At 39.2% G+C, this 17,828-nt stretch overlaps 1 protein-coding gene across 1 annotated transcript in view; it reads right to left on the bottom strand.

Annotated features, from left to right (window-relative positions):
- Positions 1 to 17,828, bottom strand: part of LOC117322279 (histone-lysine N-methyltransferase 2C-like) — a 100,650-nt gene that overhangs the window by 69,943 nt on the left and 12,879 nt on the right. Inside the window, 31 exon segments of the mRNA XM_033877093.1 lie at positions 366 to 1,588; positions 1,851 to 1,955; positions 2,376 to 2,463; positions 2,703 to 2,753; positions 3,070 to 3,143; positions 3,609 to 3,817; positions 4,294 to 4,468; positions 4,991 to 5,065; positions 5,271 to 5,426; positions 5,944 to 6,036; positions 6,357 to 6,618; positions 6,843 to 6,961; positions 7,320 to 7,436; positions 7,948 to 8,139; positions 8,436 to 8,672; positions 8,918 to 9,028; positions 9,265 to 9,542; positions 9,843 to 10,024; positions 10,542 to 10,646; positions 11,449 to 11,568; positions 11,768 to 11,875; positions 12,251 to 12,382; positions 12,778 to 12,887; positions 13,055 to 13,124; positions 13,545 to 13,656; positions 14,012 to 14,202; positions 14,690 to 14,804; positions 15,190 to 15,367; positions 15,609 to 15,666; positions 16,372 to 16,476; positions 17,469 to 17,578. Of these exon segments, the coding sequence (XP_033732984.1) occupies positions 366 to 1,588; positions 1,851 to 1,955; positions 2,376 to 2,463; positions 2,703 to 2,753; positions 3,070 to 3,143; positions 3,609 to 3,817; positions 4,294 to 4,468; positions 4,991 to 5,065; positions 5,271 to 5,426; positions 5,944 to 6,036; positions 6,357 to 6,618; positions 6,843 to 6,961; positions 7,320 to 7,436; positions 7,948 to 8,139; positions 8,436 to 8,672; positions 8,918 to 9,028; positions 9,265 to 9,542; positions 9,843 to 10,024; positions 10,542 to 10,646; positions 11,449 to 11,568; positions 11,768 to 11,875; positions 12,251 to 12,382; positions 12,778 to 12,887; positions 13,055 to 13,124; positions 13,545 to 13,656; positions 14,012 to 14,202; positions 14,690 to 14,804; positions 15,190 to 15,367; positions 15,609 to 15,666; positions 16,372 to 16,476; positions 17,469 to 17,578 (5,261 nt within the window).

Raw genomic sequence — 17,828 nt, 5'->3', positions numbered from 1 at the left:
AGATGTCTGACAGAGAGACAACCACAAAAAAAGATATGCTGTTCTTCCCTTCCAATACTGTACACCATAGTTACAATCTCCAACCATGCATTAGCACATTTCTCCATCACAACCCCTGGTACCTTACAAACATATTCAGCGCGAGGACGGAAAACCAGACTGAGGTAAATGAATGAGATATCCTTGGAAACCAAACCTATCACAATAGAGAGTTCTATTGTGATTCCTAGAGAACAGGTGGACGAAGCTACAAACCAAAGCTGACCACACCCGACCACTACCTCGGTAGCAACTCCCAGTATATAAATCATGCCATATACCGTGACAGTACCATGCCTATGTAACAACATTTGGGAATAACATACCACAGACGGCTCCTTGGGGGGTTCCATGCCACCATGATGATGTGGACCTTGTGGCATATGAGGCTCCTGGTAGCCATGTGGTCTAGCTTGTGAAGTGGGTGGCACTGGTGCTCGAAATGGGTGGCGTACAGGCATCCCGAAGGTGTCCGCTGGAGGGATTTGCTGTCCTTGAGGGCCAGCCATCGACCGTTGAGGACCTCCGGGCATATTGGGATGCTGGATAAATCCCTCTGGCCCCGGCTGACCTGGCATTGGCCCCTTCCCTGGTATCATCTGTGCGTAAGGGTCTCCAACAATGGGCCGGTGACCCACCTGTTGGGGAGACAACTCTGCCTTTCCAGCAGAGCGGGGACTATAAGATTCTGACACCGGGCGTGGAGTGGGGGGTGAAAAAGCATAGGGGTCATCTGGCCGACTCATAGGGCCCCCTGGAGTGGAGGGTGGGTGCGCATATGGGTCAGAGGGTACAGAAGTCTGTCTTGACAACATGGGTTTAGCCATGCCCGGTAGCTGTCCTGATCGCTGGGGCCCAGAAGGGTGCTGTGAGAAGGGATCAAAGGGCTGTGATGTTGGCGTCTGTGGAGTAGAGGGCGAAGACATGCCTTCCACATTACTAGGCATCATGGGTCTAGGAGTAGGGACTGGATGCTCATAGGGGTCAGATTCCTGGGCCATACCAGGCCACTGAGGCTTTGAGGGGGACTGTTGGGGTGTGGTCGGCACAGAACTTCTGGCTGGTGTCATTTGCTGGGGGTAGGCATTGTTTTCTTGGTTAAATAGATCAGGCACTCGTCCTGGAGGCCCCCTAAAAGGTCCCCCGATTTGGTCAGGTGGTAGCGAGGAGGCAGGATGGTTGTATGGTCCTGGAGGGCGAGGAGGCCCTTCATGTTGAGAATACATGTTTGGTTGACGAGGCGTGCCTGGATGCTGCCCGTATGGGTCTTGTGGTCTTTGTTGCATGTTCATGCCTGGCTGGAATGGTCCCTGAGGACGGGGTTGACTGAAGGGGTCGTGAGGTCTTGGCGTGCCCGGGGCCTGGGCGTACGGATCCTGAGGTCGAATCTGAGGCCGCATTGGTCGAGGGCCCATCCCTGCCATGTCCATAGGCATGGGTGTTCCAGGTGGCTGGGCATACGGGTCCTGGAGATGCATCATAGACTGTACTCCTCCTGGGTGGTTTGGACTCAGCGGCACGCCTCCCATCATGTGACTGGGGGATTGACCTAGGAAACATGACCATAAACTGATATCACTCCTGACAAACAACACCAAAACAGACTTAGAAACTAAGATTTTTGATGAAGCAACCGTTCAGAAATTCATATATCATAAATATTTATTTTCCCTTTTTATTTTCCCTTTGCTAACTTATACTATTTGTTCCCTGAATTCATTTTCTGACATATGCAAATTGATCACTTTTCACCAATACTTGTTTTCCTTCCACCAATATTCTAAACCGACACCTCCCTATCCTATACATACCATCTGGTGTCTTTGGTGCCATGATCTGGGAGTTACTGCTGCTGCGACTGAGAGGACTACAGATTTCCTGTCCCGGTTGCATACCTGACATAGGTGAGCCCAGGCCTGTTAAATACATCAATGTTTTTTATGACATACACCAATATCAATGCCGATACAGACACAACATTGAATATTTGAAAAAAAAAAATTGTATAACACATATCCAATATCATCGATATTTTTACAATCATTGTCTAACAATACAGGAAATAAAAATTTGTTGAAGTATTACCCGTAACAATACCTGTCGTAGTAATTGTGACTAACAATACCTGTCGTAGTAATTGTGACTAACAATACCTGTCGTAGTAATTGTGACTTACCAACAATACCTGTCGTAGTAATTGTGACTTACCTACAATACCTGTGGTAGTAATTGTGACTTACCAACAATACCTGTTGTAGTAATTGTGACTTACCTACAATACCTGTCGTAGTAATTGTGACTTACCTACAATACCTGTCATAGTAATTGTGACTTACCATCTGGTGTGGTAGGCTGTGAGTATGATGACGGTAAGGCAGGTGGTCCCATGGCTGCTGCGGCTGCTGCTGCCTGTTCTCGCTTAGCCTGTAACAAACATTGTATCATATAATGATCCAAACTATTATGTGTCAAGGTGGGTAGCATAGATGTATTCACCATTTTTAATCCAATGACCAAAAAGTGATGTACCGATTAAACCATTCCTCAAAACACATATAACCTATCCCGATTTGTAAAATAGTATTGCTGGCTTAGTTTAATATTGTATCTGATGAAACAAGCATTTGAATATTACCTAACAGATAATTGTCTTATTGCCTTACCTTTCTAGCCTTTTGTCCTTTACTAGAAGATCTGTTTTTTCTTGCTTGAAGCTACAACAAAATCACTCGCAGGTATACATAATATATTATGTCAAGTTAAGTTGTATTTTTTCTAATTAATGATTTTTACATATAAGGTAATTATTAACACCCCTTTTTAAGCTTTAAGCTAACGCAATCTTTCAATGCCGAAATTTCTATTCAGTAACTTCTAATCATAATTAAAGACGTCTAAATATTAAGTGTGCCATATGTCATATCAAGTTCCTCATTGCAGAACAATGAAATACATCTAAACAAAAAATATGTTAATCTCATTTTCAAGCTTTCAAAACTAGCTCATAGTTCTTCACATGTCTATACATACCAGAAACGGTTGTTTGTCATCTGATGGTAACTGTCTCCAGATCTTTCCAATCTTCTTCACTCGTTCTTGCCAATCTGTTCATAAAACAATCATCCTTGATTAAAAGTGTACTGAAACCACTACTGGGTCTATCAGTTTGTCTCTTGATGAGATAAACAAATTACAAATCCATGAGCTTCTACCCCCACCTGTTATCTAACAAAACCTCTCTGGTATCTTTGAACTTTCAATGCCAAATTGATTAAATCAGGCCAACACTAAGAGCTTAACATCATTTACCTTATAAATATGCATTGCAGTGCAGTGTAACCCTGGTAAATACTGGCCACAATATACTGCTCCGCTAGAGAGGAGATCTCTTCAGCTTGTTCAGTTGAGCCTAAGACTAGTGAGAGCTCTTTAGCTCGATCAGTTGAGCCTAAGACTAGTAAGCCAGAGATCCTGGGTTTGAATGCTAGCAGAGGCATTGGAATAAATTGATCTAACTCTCTGTTACAGTAGGTTGGATAATTAACTTGTAACATAACAGTTGATGGTACCTGGATGTTCATGACGTAGTTCAGGGTGTTTCAGGTTGCAGTAGAGGACAGCTGATATCGTTGCATGTTCGCCCAGTTCCTCATCAGACTCCCACTTCTGCATGTTTCTACGACTCGTTACTTGTTCCTGCTGCTCTTCCTCCTGGGCCATCACCTGCTGCCATGGCGGCTGGTTGTTAGGGAAACCTCCAGGACTCATCGAACTTGGACTGTTCAAAACATTTCATTTCTCATGATTCATATGCTTTACTCCGACACAATTATCGCCAGATGCTCGATATTCTGGACTCTTTCACAATACAGAAATGTATGGTCAGGTATAACTTGCAATCGTTCAGCAAGAGCATGCTACAGAAAGAGTATGGCTACTATTTCCTAATCAACTTTGGGAACATTGAATTCATAGTTTTTTGATTCCCAAAACTTTAAAATAAGTCAATTTCCATTCCATTATGGATAAAGTTCAATATGTGTATAATTAGCAAATTCCTATATAAAGTCAATATCTTATTTACAATTTTCAGGTTAGGAATATGTGCAGTAAACATGAAATAACCAGATTAGATTCAAATCCTTTCTTTATTTTTGCAATTGATACCTTCTACAGACGAGTTCTTTGATAGCTGATTATTTTGAGGGCTGAAAAACGTAGCCACATTACATATAAATTTTGCCATTAACTAACCTGAAGTTTGACGGAAAGCCTTGCGGTGGTGGCATGACAAGGGGTGCTAACGGTGCTTGGCCAATGCATGGATTCATTGGAACCTGGGGATGATCCATGGTTGGTGGTGGGTGGGGCTGTTCCTTTCCTGGGATGTGGGGGCCAGGCATGCTGAACCCTGGGGGAGCTGGAGGACCTGAAGTGTAAATTACCAGCATGTAAGGCCAATATTTGTACTATAATTAAGCATACAATATCAAACAGTGTGTTTTTTGGTGGTTATTAACAAATGTTAATTCACACTGAAATAATTATCATACTGATGCATGAATATGATTAAAATCAAACTTTTCTCACACTGAAATAATTATTATACTAATGTATGAATATGATTAAAATCAAACTTTTGTTTGAGGATCTTAGCAGCATTCTATTCTTTCCATCAGTCATCTTATTAAGACATTTTAACAAAATCAGAACGATAAGACTTTAACATTCAACTACATTAGCTGCCTGTCAAGGCCACACCAGTCGTTACACAGGCATTCAATCTAACAAGTAAATTGATGAAAACCAGAAGAACATTTGACGTAAGAAGTTTTTTTCAGCTTTGAACCCTAACTTTAACCTATTAAGTTGGGACTCAAACTAATGATGAAAGGGACAATTTTTTAACTTGGCAAAATCCAAGATGGCCACCAGTCAAATCTGAACTTACCCGAAGGTCGAGGATCTGTTTCCAGCACACCTTTGAAGATATCTTCTACAGTCTTGATATCCATATGCACCAGACCTATTGGAACAAAAATTAAAAGTAAAGTTATAATTATAAATGTACCTGCCAAGACCACAATGCCACCTCAATACACATTCCAAGTGACACAAATATTGTCCCTTCTCTTTATCAATTCAGCTGATCCTACCTCCCCGATATCATGTTTGTACTTTCTTGAGAGTGCGAGGATATCATAGCTGACAAGACAAGATGTAGCACTCACCATCTGTGAATATTTTGTCAACATCCAGGTTTTTCTCATCATCATCAATACTTGGACTAAGGATACCATCGAGATTGGCTTGATGGTCAGGTTTTTGACTTGCTTCCTCAGGGCGAGCTTCTGCTTCCATCGTCCCACTTGGGAGTATTGGTAAATCTGTAGAGAAAAATACAAACATGAAAACTATAGATTATGCATCTTCTTCATCGAGATAATCTCCTTTCATAAGGTCTTTTCCTTCTAAGTTAAAATTTGAGAAAAATAATCTAAAACCATTAAACGTTGACCTACCCCAGATCCTGCTTTAGTAAAAGTCAACCTTATCACAAACCTTACCAAGGTCGAGAAGTGTAAAATGTAGGTCACAGTGACCTACATGTCAAATGATGAGGACATACAAGTAAGATGTCTGTAGAAAGTACAAAGTCAAAGTAGTGGGGCATAAAAATGCTTCAATAGCAGATATTTGACTAGCAAGACCTTATCATTATGATTTTACTATTCCATGACTTGAAACACAGGCTCCAAATACAATCATAACATATCAAAATAAAAGCTTTAAACCATATTTTAATTTTACCTTGCACAGTAATTTTTCCAGTAGCAATCAAAATATGCATATATTCATGCAACAAGACAATTCCCATAGAAAAAATTTGCTTTGAAAGCTCACCATTCTGGCCTTTGGCTAGCTCTTTGTTGATAATACTGATTAATTCTTCATCTTGTGGTAGTGGATCGGGCAATAACTCCAGATCACTGTCTTCTGTAATAAATATCGCAACATCAGAATACTGTTCCCTCATCATTAACATATTGTTACTATTAACCAAACTTTACAGAGATACAAATAACAAGAAACCTAAGTAACTGGGGCCTGTTCGTGTATGCGAACAAACTGGTTCATCAGTTTTTAAATGTAATATTTCAAACATAATCTTGTTAATACAGGCCTTGGAAGTCTTTGTCAAGACTCGTCTGAGAACAATATAAAATCACCAGGTCCATCTTTATTTCATAAACAAACACCGGTCCAACTGGTCTGACCGTTTGTGAGGCCCTGATGTAACCTGGACAACCACTTACGTAAATCGTCGTTGTTTCCTGCTACTCCGATGGGATTCAGGAGAGGCTGTCCAACAGAGGGCAGTAGGTGACTACTGGAAGGCACCTTGACTGTAGGTGTCGGGATTGATCCAGGACCAATCAATGGCTGGTTATCTCCCTTGAAGTCGAGAGTTATTGGAGAAGACCTAGACTCTTCTAAGTCAGATCCTGAATCTATCTTCACTGACTCCTTGCTAGTTGTTTTAGTCTTCTCAAGTATATCTTTACCAAAGAAGGCCTCCTATAATGAAAAGTAGCTTGTGATTACAATTAAATATTAATTAGTAAGATTTCTAAAAATATTTCATACATAAAAATCTACTTGTCTCTTCAACATAAGTTTAGATGGGATTAATATTTTGGGCCCATTCAGAGGGACAACACTTTTTGAAGAGCAAAATCCTGGCTACAAATCAACAGTCATCTTTTCTTAAGAAATAAACCTCATCAAATTGCATGATTTACCTGCATGTAAGTTGGGAAGTTTTCTTCTAGAGCACTCTTTTTCTTCGTACGACGAATCCGTTTCTTTTTTGGTTCCTCTGACGGTGTTTCTCCTTCTGCTGGTGGTTTGTCCGTCGCTTCTGTAGAATATACACACAACCCTGTATCATCTCTACATGGATAAAATTCTCAACCAGTCCATATTTAAGAATTCACAGCATCTCTCAATTTATGTGTCAGGGAGCTTCCAGTAAATCACTCTGTGACATTATGATAATTTTCTTTCTTTTTTGGATATGAATTATGAATTATGAAAATTTATCGAAATTTCGTACTAAAATTCTCTCAGATTGAAAGTTGTTCAAAAACTGCACAATTCAATAGCTTTCATTGTCTCAACTTCCTATGATTTTCTATGATAGGATTCTTTTGTATTGATCTCCTATGTTATATTTTTCTAGCTCTATCAGCCAATGTTACAGATTTGCCTGTACATACCATTGGCTCCCTCTGGCTTTGGCTGCCCGTCCTCTCCTGGCGCTGGTGTCTCCAGAGAAGCTGACTGTTGTTTAGCCTGTGGTCTCACTCGACTGCGCACCATAAACCCACCAATACCTGAAATATAATTATCAGAATTTGGTTAGATTTTCAACAGGTACGGATAGGTCACTAAACCTACTGACATTGCTAAAAACACACAGAGGGAGGTGGACATATTCAATATCTTCACTTTAATTATTACATACAATCTATCGTGGTTACAAGCAGTAGTGTTACACTTCAGCACTGTCAGCAACACAGATTAAACGGTTGTTAAATCTTTAAGTTTTGATTTTGTACCTTAGTAAATGTTATTGATTATGATCAATTAAACTTTTTGAAGTTACCAGAGTTCCACAACAACTTCATATTTCATCACTCTTTCATATATTTTTACCGATAATCATGACGATAGCAGTGTCTATCAAGAAATTTGATTTGAATTTCTCTTTTTGTAGAAAAAAATATCTAATAGGAAAAAAAACACTTGAAACAACAAGGAAATAGTATAGCCATTATTACTCTTACAAATGACCACAGGGCCGTGACATCTACAAACATTGTAATTATCTAGATAATGCATTACCTATATTGACTGTGTTTCGTCTACATCTCTTCTTTTTCTCTGGGACAGGAGCCCCGTCAGAAGTCGTCGGGACGCCAGGTGTCAGAGTGGGACTAAGAAGCCCCATACCATCGGGACCTAACTCGCCCTCCATCAAGGCTGAAGGAGGGATACTTAGCCCCTCGCCAAGGTCAACCAACTTCCCTTCATCATCTGAAAGTGAATAACATTTCAGCTTTCAGTAAGCAGGTGTATTCATATCAGTACCATTATAACTTTAAAAGTTTCTATAAACTAAAGTGATTGACATTTCAGCTCAGTACCATTATCACTTTAAAAGTTCCTTCAAACTAAAGTGAAAATATGGCGTTAATCTATATTGAGTTAGAAATCAATATTTCACGTAAAATTGTTTACATGTCTACAAAATCAAATTACCTGCTTTTGAATGAAGTTTAAACTACCAGCAAAATGAACAGAATTTAGTTTCATTCTGTAAAAGTACTTACCTTTGAGGATATCCAGCGACTCTTCTCCATCAATAGATGACTGACTCTGCATTGACATGAGGCGTGCAGCAGGAGGAGGTTGGGGAAGTGTGCCTGGTACCTCCGAGACCGGCGGCTTCACCTCCACCTTCTTTCGTACACGTTTGGGTTTTGGCACCTGGACCGTAATACTCTGTATCTGTTGGTGACCAGACTCGGACAAGCAAACTCCGTCCAGGAAAAATTTCTTTGGCGGCTCTGTGAAATGTAAGAAAACTGCTTCTTCACAGTTCCTGACCAAATAACTTAGGACAATATAATGAGTTCAGTTTTGCTATCAAAAGTATAAAGGAATTATGTAAACAAACAGCACCTTTCTACATTTGTATCCTTGAGAAAGACCATGAGATTTTTTAATTGAAGATACCTTATCATTAGTGCATCAGACTAAACCTACATCAATCAATATAAGGTAGTAGATAAGATAGAAGACAGCCACTGACCTGGTTCTCTAGGAGGCATTGGGGGAGGAGGAGGTGGTGGTGGGGGTGGCAGTGGTGACAACGGCTTCATTTCTATCTCCTCTGGGGGTGACGGTGGTGGAGGTGGCGGCACTGTAACAGTTAATATTGTAGCATTTAGTCAAATCTGCTGAAACAATTCAGAATGAAAAGGTTTAATCACTTTAAGATCTGGAACTGACACTTATTCTGGGTCTAGACAGCACACAACAAATAGATAAAACATACACTCATTACTCCACTTTTTTAATGCAAAAACATTCTAAATTCCATATGGTTTCACATATATCTTACTTGTCTGACGGAATATTTCTACAGGATAAACTTACATGGACCAGGCTGACCAGTCTTGGGTCTACAGAACAGACAGTGATACCCGAAGTCTGCAGCCCGCTCAGCATCATCCTCATTCTTCAGTTGGTCACAGTGGCCGTGGATCCAGCGGTCACACTGGACACACTGGATGACCAGTTCGTCCTCTCGGTAGTATTTCTGACAGGCTGGACACTCCTGTTTACTGCTGCACGGCCCACATTGGGTATAATTGTTCTGCCACTGACAACCAAACCCAGGTGTGGTAGAGCCACAGTTTACACACATAACACACCTGGAAATTATAAAAGACATCAAACTTCTGTGAATAACTGTCTAATAGTTCAATTTATCCCTAGATTTCTTTTTTCTTAATTTCTTCTACGTATTTTTTCCTGATACTTTGCATACAAGATTAATGTTGGAGGTGCCTTTTTCACTTTTTTCTTGAAAACAACTTTGTCAAAGATAGGAACTCTCAATTTTGGAGCTGAGCCATTATCTACACAGCCGCTCAATCTGGATACTGACATTTCAGAAACGCATCCTTTATCCTTTTTAACTTAACAATGTTTTACTTTGTAATTACACGTACCATTTACATTTCCAGGTGCCCTTTGGGACATGGTCGAGTGGCGGGTCGAGACAGTAAATGTGGTAGCTGATGTCACACTCGTCACACAGAATGAGGCGGCCTTCATCGTGGGGTTTGCCACACCCCTCACACACTGTACAGTCTAAACATCGCCAGCCTTTTTGTAACACAACCTTAGTCACCTACAACAGTATATCACGTTATAATCAGACCTTCTTAAGTCAGGATTCATATACAAATTTACTGAAACAATCTCATTATAATTAGACCTTATTTAGTCAGGATTCACATACAAATTTACTGAAATAATACACATATTACCTGAGAAAATCAGGATATATTTTCTGCTGTATCCAATTACCTGGAGTCACTAAAAACTGATGGTACACCTCACCAAGTAAGTAAAATGTAAACAGGACCGATCAGAAGACTCACCTTGACACTGACACAGTAGGGGTGGTAACACTGTCCACACTGAGTACACACTATCAGAAGACTCACCTTGACACTGACACAGTAAGGGTGGTAACACTGTCCACACTGAGTACACACTATCAGGAGACTCACCTTGACACTGACACAGTAAGGGTGGTAACACTGTCCACACTGAGTACACACTATCAGGAGACTCACCTTGACACTGACACAGTAAGGGTGGTAACACTGTCCACACTGAGTACACACTATCAGGAGACTCACCTTGACACTGACACAGTAGGGGTGGTAACACTGTCCACACTGAGTACACACTATCAGCTTGCCCTCCTTTCCCTTACCAAAACTACCACAGCTCTTACACACATCCTGTAACAAAAACAATACAAGTATTACTTAGTTAATTTATAATCCTCCAGAAACATGTGTTCACTAAAAGAGAGCTTGGGAAGGATCATGAGGGCATACTATATTATATAGGTTGGATTTTGGAGTTAAATTGAAAAGGAGACATAAAAATAAAAATCCTTATTTTCTTTGTTTTCTCTTCTATCTAACCAGAGCAATACAGTTATAACATCCCTTGACACAAGATAACACAGGCCAGCACTGTCAGTATTGCTATGAATATGATTTTTTGGTTTGGTTTGTTTTTGTTTAATGTCCTATTGATAGCCAGGGTCATTTAAGGATGTGCCAGGTTTTGGAGGTGGAGGAAAGCCGGAGTATCCAGAGAAAAACCACCGACCTACAGTCAGTACTTGGCAACTACCCCACGTAGGTTTCGAACTCGCAACCCACAGGTGGAGGACTAGTGATCAAGTGTCGGGACACCTTAACCACTCGACCACCGCGACCCCTTAATGATCTATGATCTGGCAGTATTTGCTATGACTACAATATAAGTTGGGTTCTGTACATCTCTGCTACTAGCTGGCTGGTATAACATAAAGAAAATCGGTTTTGTTCCCAAAAATTATCAAGGAAATGAAATTTCAAATTTCCAGAGTGAGGGTAATAAGTAACATTCCCAGCTAAATCAGAAGTTTTCAATGTCTAAGTTATTTTGAGTCCACTTAACTGTAGTGATGAGACAAATCCGTACCCCCAATCTTTTTCATTTGTAACTTTTTTTCCAGGTAGAAAAAATTCAAACTTTTTGCTTTCTTACCTGTTCCAAGACAAAGTCGTCTTTAGAGTTGGCGAGGATGAGGGTGGTGGGGTGGTCATCTCCATCATCATCATCCTCTTGAGATTTACTTTTAGATTCTCCAGTCGGTGCTGTAGTGATCTGAAGAAATATAATACATAGTGGCAGGGTGTAATAACACAAAATAAGCTTATATTTATAACATTCATTGGCTTTAAATGTAAACTTTATTTTTCTTTTCAAACTTTTATAACCTTAAAGACATAAACATGATTTTTTTATGAGATTTAAAGAGGTTAATTTTTTTTTCTAATTTGTAAGTAATGTAAAAATTTTATACCTGACCAGAAATGCCCAGCTGGCCAGTTTTTAACTTTGGTTTTGGTCCTCGTTTCCTTTCCCCAAAAGTTGGAGGGCGTTTCTTCTTTTCTGGTGCAAGTGGTCTCCCCTAAAATAAATATGAAGTCATTTTAAGTATGAACTTGTACAATTGTTACTATTACCCACCTCTTACCATACCATACTGCTATATACTAAATGATTCATAAAAATGTCAAAACTACACCTACCTCTTGTACTGGACTTTAGGCTACCTCATCATTGTTTCCGGTAAGAGTCATATCCATAACTTTTTAACATTGTTTTTCTATATAACAGGTGATGGAGTTAAAATATGCCACCAAATTGTGCTTCAAAATGACAACAATTAGGATGGTATGATCATCCTTGACATATCAAACATACTAGCTACATACACTTAAGATCAAAGTATGCATAAATTCTCTTGACAGAAAATAAAATCTAAGTGAGTTGTACAACATACCCTCGGCCTACCAGCACCCATCTTTTTACGACTCATAGCACTAAGCTTCCCTCCCTTGCTGCCGATGCCGTGGCCCTCCCCGTGTGGTAGGGGATGTGAGGGACTAGTAAGCTGAGAAAGCTGGGCTGCTCCCTGTACATACAAAATCACAACACTTAACGTTGTACATACAACACCCAGAACAATGTATTTCCTGAACAAGTCTTTCATCAAATTCAGACATGAAACTAAAATGTATCTTTTTTTTAAATCTTTTTGCCTTTTCAAAATTTTAACAATTAATTTGATTAGATATCACAAACTTAAACATAGTGTTCAAATTAATTAAGTTACTAATTCAACACATATTGAAATCCAAATCCATAAATCTGAGGTAAGTGTGAAGAAGCCTGCTGGAAAATCACCATTTCAGGATAAATGTGCTTTTCTCGTTTCTCTTCAACAAAATCACTGTAGTAGTATCTGCTTTCAGACAGATTTTAAATATAAATTCTCAACCTTCTCAGGATCAACTGTGAATGACTTACCTTCTCTATCACACTGATATCAATATCTATACTGGAGACAGAGTCTTCATTCATCAGGAACGGGTGCGATCCATCATCCATGAAGGACATCGTTTCAAGGTCATCTACATCTAAAAGCAAGTTCAAGGTCATTTGTTAACACAATTTCACAGGTGCATAAGAAGTTATGCATAAGTAGATCAGAGAGGATATTTCTAATGCATGATTAAGATGTTCATTAACTAACAAAGCTTTCTTTCTCTACTGTTGAAATTAAATGCTGGTTGATAAAGCTTACCATTTAATAAGTAGTCTTCAGAAGAGTCATCCGGCGGTCCCGGTAATGTATAAGGGAATGGCAGATCAATCTGAAGGAGTAACATGTTTCATTTCAATCCCACTAATGTTACTTCAAAGCAATATCAGTATACAATGGTTTCAAACTATAATTGTCAACTTATTTTTCTTATTTTAACTCAGTTTTAAACAGGTTACCACAATGATAGAAGGCGTACGTACCCAAACATACAGAAACTTATTAGTGCAATTATAATTTAGTGGAAGTATTTGTTGCAAAAAGTGCTAATGAGATAAATGCTAAAATATGAAAGTTTGCAATACTTCTCTGCTAGAATGTAGTAAAAGAAACAAAAGAATCACCTATCTCGGTAAATACCGTTTGGTATCAAAAATAAAGCCTCATTACGAAAACAAGTTTTCTTCATCAATGTGATTTATGAAAGAAAGCACACAATTTGACACAGAAGTTTGATGGATTTCATACTTACATCAGGGTCTCGATTGCGACAAAAAGCACAGGTATAATCAGTTTCTAGTCCTTCTTTGACTTTCTGTAGAAGGCCAGAGTCTATTGTCTCGTCACACTCAGCGTGAACATGTCTACAATACATAACAGCAGAAAGTCTGTCATGAAGCTTTTGTTTTAGAATAATGTTTTCTTTGAACAAGAAATTGAAATCCTCACTCAAATAGACAAGACTAACAAAATAATTTTCAATCAAATATATAATCTGAAAATCTTTCCAGAGAATGCTTAACAAAACGAGAAATGAGAAAACCTCCTCAATCGCATTTTAAACAGATAGTGTATTTCTAAGACCTGGACTTCAAGGAGATCACTGTAGTTTTTGGAATGGTCAGTATAAATAAGGTTACCAAGATCTTCACCCTACAATTTCACCAGTTAGAAGATAGCCCTGATGACGTGTACTGGTTTCACTAGTCATCTACTCACTTTTTACAAGTATTACACAGTATCATCTCCTTTTGTGTGAACTGGCGGTATGCCTTCCCACACAGTGGACAAGACAAGCCTTTGTTCCTCTGTTGGTAACAGCTATCACAGACAGAGTAGTTGAGGTGCCATCGAGAGCTCGGACCACTTCCAGGAGTCCTCGAACCGCAGTCACCGCACACACGACAGTTCTGTCAAAATAATTATCTCGTTTGACAACATAGCCAGGAACATGCCTCTGACACTCATTATGTATAAACTTAGTCATGAAATATAAACTAAGAAATCATATAAAACAAAGAGATCAAAGAGGGATCGTGATGCCTACCATTGCATGATCTTTATTGGTTCTATATAAGATTGATCTTTTGTCTACTTTTCCCCTTCTTTCCCCTTTTGTTTTTATCATTTAGTAACAAGGAAAACCTAAGAAATTTAAGAAAGAACTTAGAAGTACTTTGTGAGAAATAATAACAAATTTTAACTAATAAAATCCAAGATGGCCAGCTGTCTGCCATTTTCTTTTCCTGATCATGATCTCTCACGAGTGATAAACATCAATGATGCCGAGGACTACATATTTTAAACAAGACTGCAAATGTGGACATACTGTATGTATATTATTGTATATATTCGTTTGGCTTATATCATTTATTAAACCAGGGAACTAAGCCTCACCTTGCACTTCCAGCCGTTCTTGGGTATTGTAGTCATGACAGGCTTGAGACAGAACGTATGGTAACCTTTATCACAGGTGTCGCAGACCAGCATCTTACTGTCCTCCCCTGGGTGTCTGCACAACAAAAACAGTATTTTATATATTGTTTTGAAAGTTTCAAAGCCCTATGTTTATCACTCTCTTATTTTTTTCAGGATAAAAATCCCTGCAATCATATATTCTTCATTCATACAATGTAAATTTTTTCTTTGCAAACACAAACAGGTTAAAAAAACGGTGTTTATTGAAAATCCAAATATGAGAGCCCCATGAATTGATTATGTAATGACTAGACCTTTTCAAATGCTTTCCTCAAATTTGATTTCTACATTCCACACTTTCTAACAAAAATACCATAAGCTAGCAGATATGCACTACGAAGCGAGCTAAAACTGGCTCTTTCACATGATTTCTTTATCGTCATTTCATAATCTTAAAGGTACCCTGAACATCAACTTACCGACACATCTGACAGATCTTGCAGTCTGGACACTGCCATCCAGCCCGTACTTCGGGTGTCATGGCAACAGAGGGATGTAAACAACTACCGTGGTAGTGGTGACCACAGCTTGTACAGAAGAGCTGCTCGGAAATATTACCCACCAGGTCACATATAACACACAGGGCCTCCTCTCCAGCTGTTCAGGGACAAATCAAACATTAATATCACACTAAGTATAACTTTACAACAGACCTCCAACAAGGGTGCTGGGGTTTGATATAGGTATGTGATACACCATAGAAAAAAAATACATTGACATTTGAATTCATATCATGCCTACTGTTCAGTTTTTTCACCAGTAATGCTATTTATGGGTATTAAACCCACTTTCTTTCCAACTTTAGACACTTTTATTTTGACAATTAAAATATACACACCTATGGTTTCTGCTTGATCTGTGTGGTCTGGGCACAGCAATGACAGGGTCTTGATGTCCTGTAATACACAAAATCATCAGTATCTCCTGCATGCATCACAAGTAGGCTGTTCTTACACAAAGGAAAATGTTCACGCAAACACAGCATAGCACAAAGTTTAACACCACGAAAATGTTCACACAAACACAGCTTAATACCACAAAAATGTTCTGAGACTGGTATGCATAACTTAAGAAGTACCACACTCAACCCTTGAATATACCAAGCTATTTCACATGTAAATCAATTCTTTTATTTTTCATTTCATTTCACAATGATTTTATTGAATTATTTCAATGGGCTTCAGACAAATGCCTATGTAAACCCTCTCCCTAAAACTTTTTATTAACCTATATATTATAGATTATTAACATGGGTTTATTTTGTTAAACATCCTATTAAAAGCTTGGGTCATTTAGGACGTGCCAGGTTTTGGAGGTGGAAAAAAGCCAGAGGTTTCGAACACACGAACCAGAGGTGGAGGGCTAGTGATAAAGATTATTAGCCTATATATTATATACATATATCATAATTCAGTAGTATTTTTTTTCCGATCTAATAGGTGTTCTCAAATCAGTGCCCAAAATGATGAACCTTAGATCTGAGAAACATAATATAGGGTTAAGACAGTAGTTTTATATACTTTTTCTCATCTACCTGATATCTGTCTTCTAGGTATCTTTGATTTATTAAGTGTCTTATGAAATCCACCTAATATGCTCACCTGAAAACAGCCTCTTGCTGATGCACATGGATAATGATACTTCTTATTGCACTTCGTCACACGACAGTTGATAGTAGCACCGTAGTTACGACAATAGCTGCATTTCTGTAACAGGAAAGAAGAATATTTTTTCTTAGAAGAAAAGGAATAAAGAATATAAAACCTATCTGGATCAGCAAGATTTATCTACAAGTGAGAGACATAAGGAGGGTGATCTAGGATCAGATCTGGACAGATACTTATATACGGACAGGGCTTTAGGGTTCAGGAGTATACGGACAGGGCTTTAGGGTTCAGGAGTATACGGACAGGGCTTTAGGGTTCAGTAGTATACAGACAGGGCTTTAGGGTTCAGGAGTATACGGACAGGGTTTTAGGGTTCAGGAGTATACGGACAGGGCTTTAGGGTTCAGTAGTATACAGACAGGGCTTTAGGGTTCAGTAGTATACGGACAGGGCTTTAGGGTTCAGGAGTATACGGACAGGGTTTTAGGGTTCAGGAGTATACGGACAGGGCTTTAGGGTTCAGGAGTATACGGACAGGGCTTTAGGGTTCAGTAGTATACAGACAGGGCTTTAGGGTTCAGGAGTATACAGACAGGGCTTTAGGGTTCAGTAGTATACAGACAGGGCTTTAGGGTTCAGGAGTATACAGACAGGGCTTTAGGGTTCAGTAGTATACGGACAGGGCTTTAGGTTTCAGTAGTATACGGACAGGGCTTTAGGGTTCAGGAGTATACGGACAGGGCTTTAGGGTTCAGTAGTATACAGACAGGGCTTTAGGGTTCAGTAGTATACGGACAGGGCTTTAGGGTTCAGTAGTATACAGACAGGGCTTTAGGGTTCAGGAGTATACAGACAGGGCTTTAGGGTTCAGTAGTATACAGACAGGGCTTTAGGGTTCAGTAGTATACAGACAGGGCTTTAGGGTTCAGGAGTGATTTACCAGGTATGTATCCCTAAGGATGCACATCAATTCATTTTTACAAATCTGTGACTAATTTCCAGTCATGGAAAATCCTGTATGTTCTATCAATTAATAGTCATTTCATGGACAAAGGAATGTTTATGTAAAGATGAAGAGTGCCAGTACTTACTTGTGATAGACCTGTATAGACGGCCCTGTCGACATATTTTAGCAGCAAATCATGTGTCTGGACGACTCCCTCGGACCAAGCAGCACAGCAATGGTGGGCCAGTGTGTGTCCTGTCAATCACAAAATATTCTTATACTCCTAATGCTACACACAATATGTAAAGTTTTCTACCAAGTGTCACAATTATGTATGTTATTATTCACCAACACAACAGTCAAAGTATTCTTTACACAGAATATATAGACAGGGCTCAAAGTGGATATTTTAACCAGGTGGCCTATTTAGCTACCAAGTCATAAAATCTAGGCGCCAATTGGAAAAGATAGTTGTCGGCCAAGTTTTCTTAACTTAAAAAAAAAA

Source organism: Pecten maximus, chromosome 2 (genome assembly GCF_902652985.1).
Source record: "Pecten maximus chromosome 2, xPecMax1.1, whole genome shotgun sequence".
Taxonomy (NCBI): Eukaryota; Metazoa; Mollusca; class Bivalvia; order Pectinida; family Pectinidae; genus Pecten; species Pecten maximus.
Note: the sequence above shows the minus strand (reverse complement) of the source record. Positions and strands in the feature narration are given on the sequence as shown.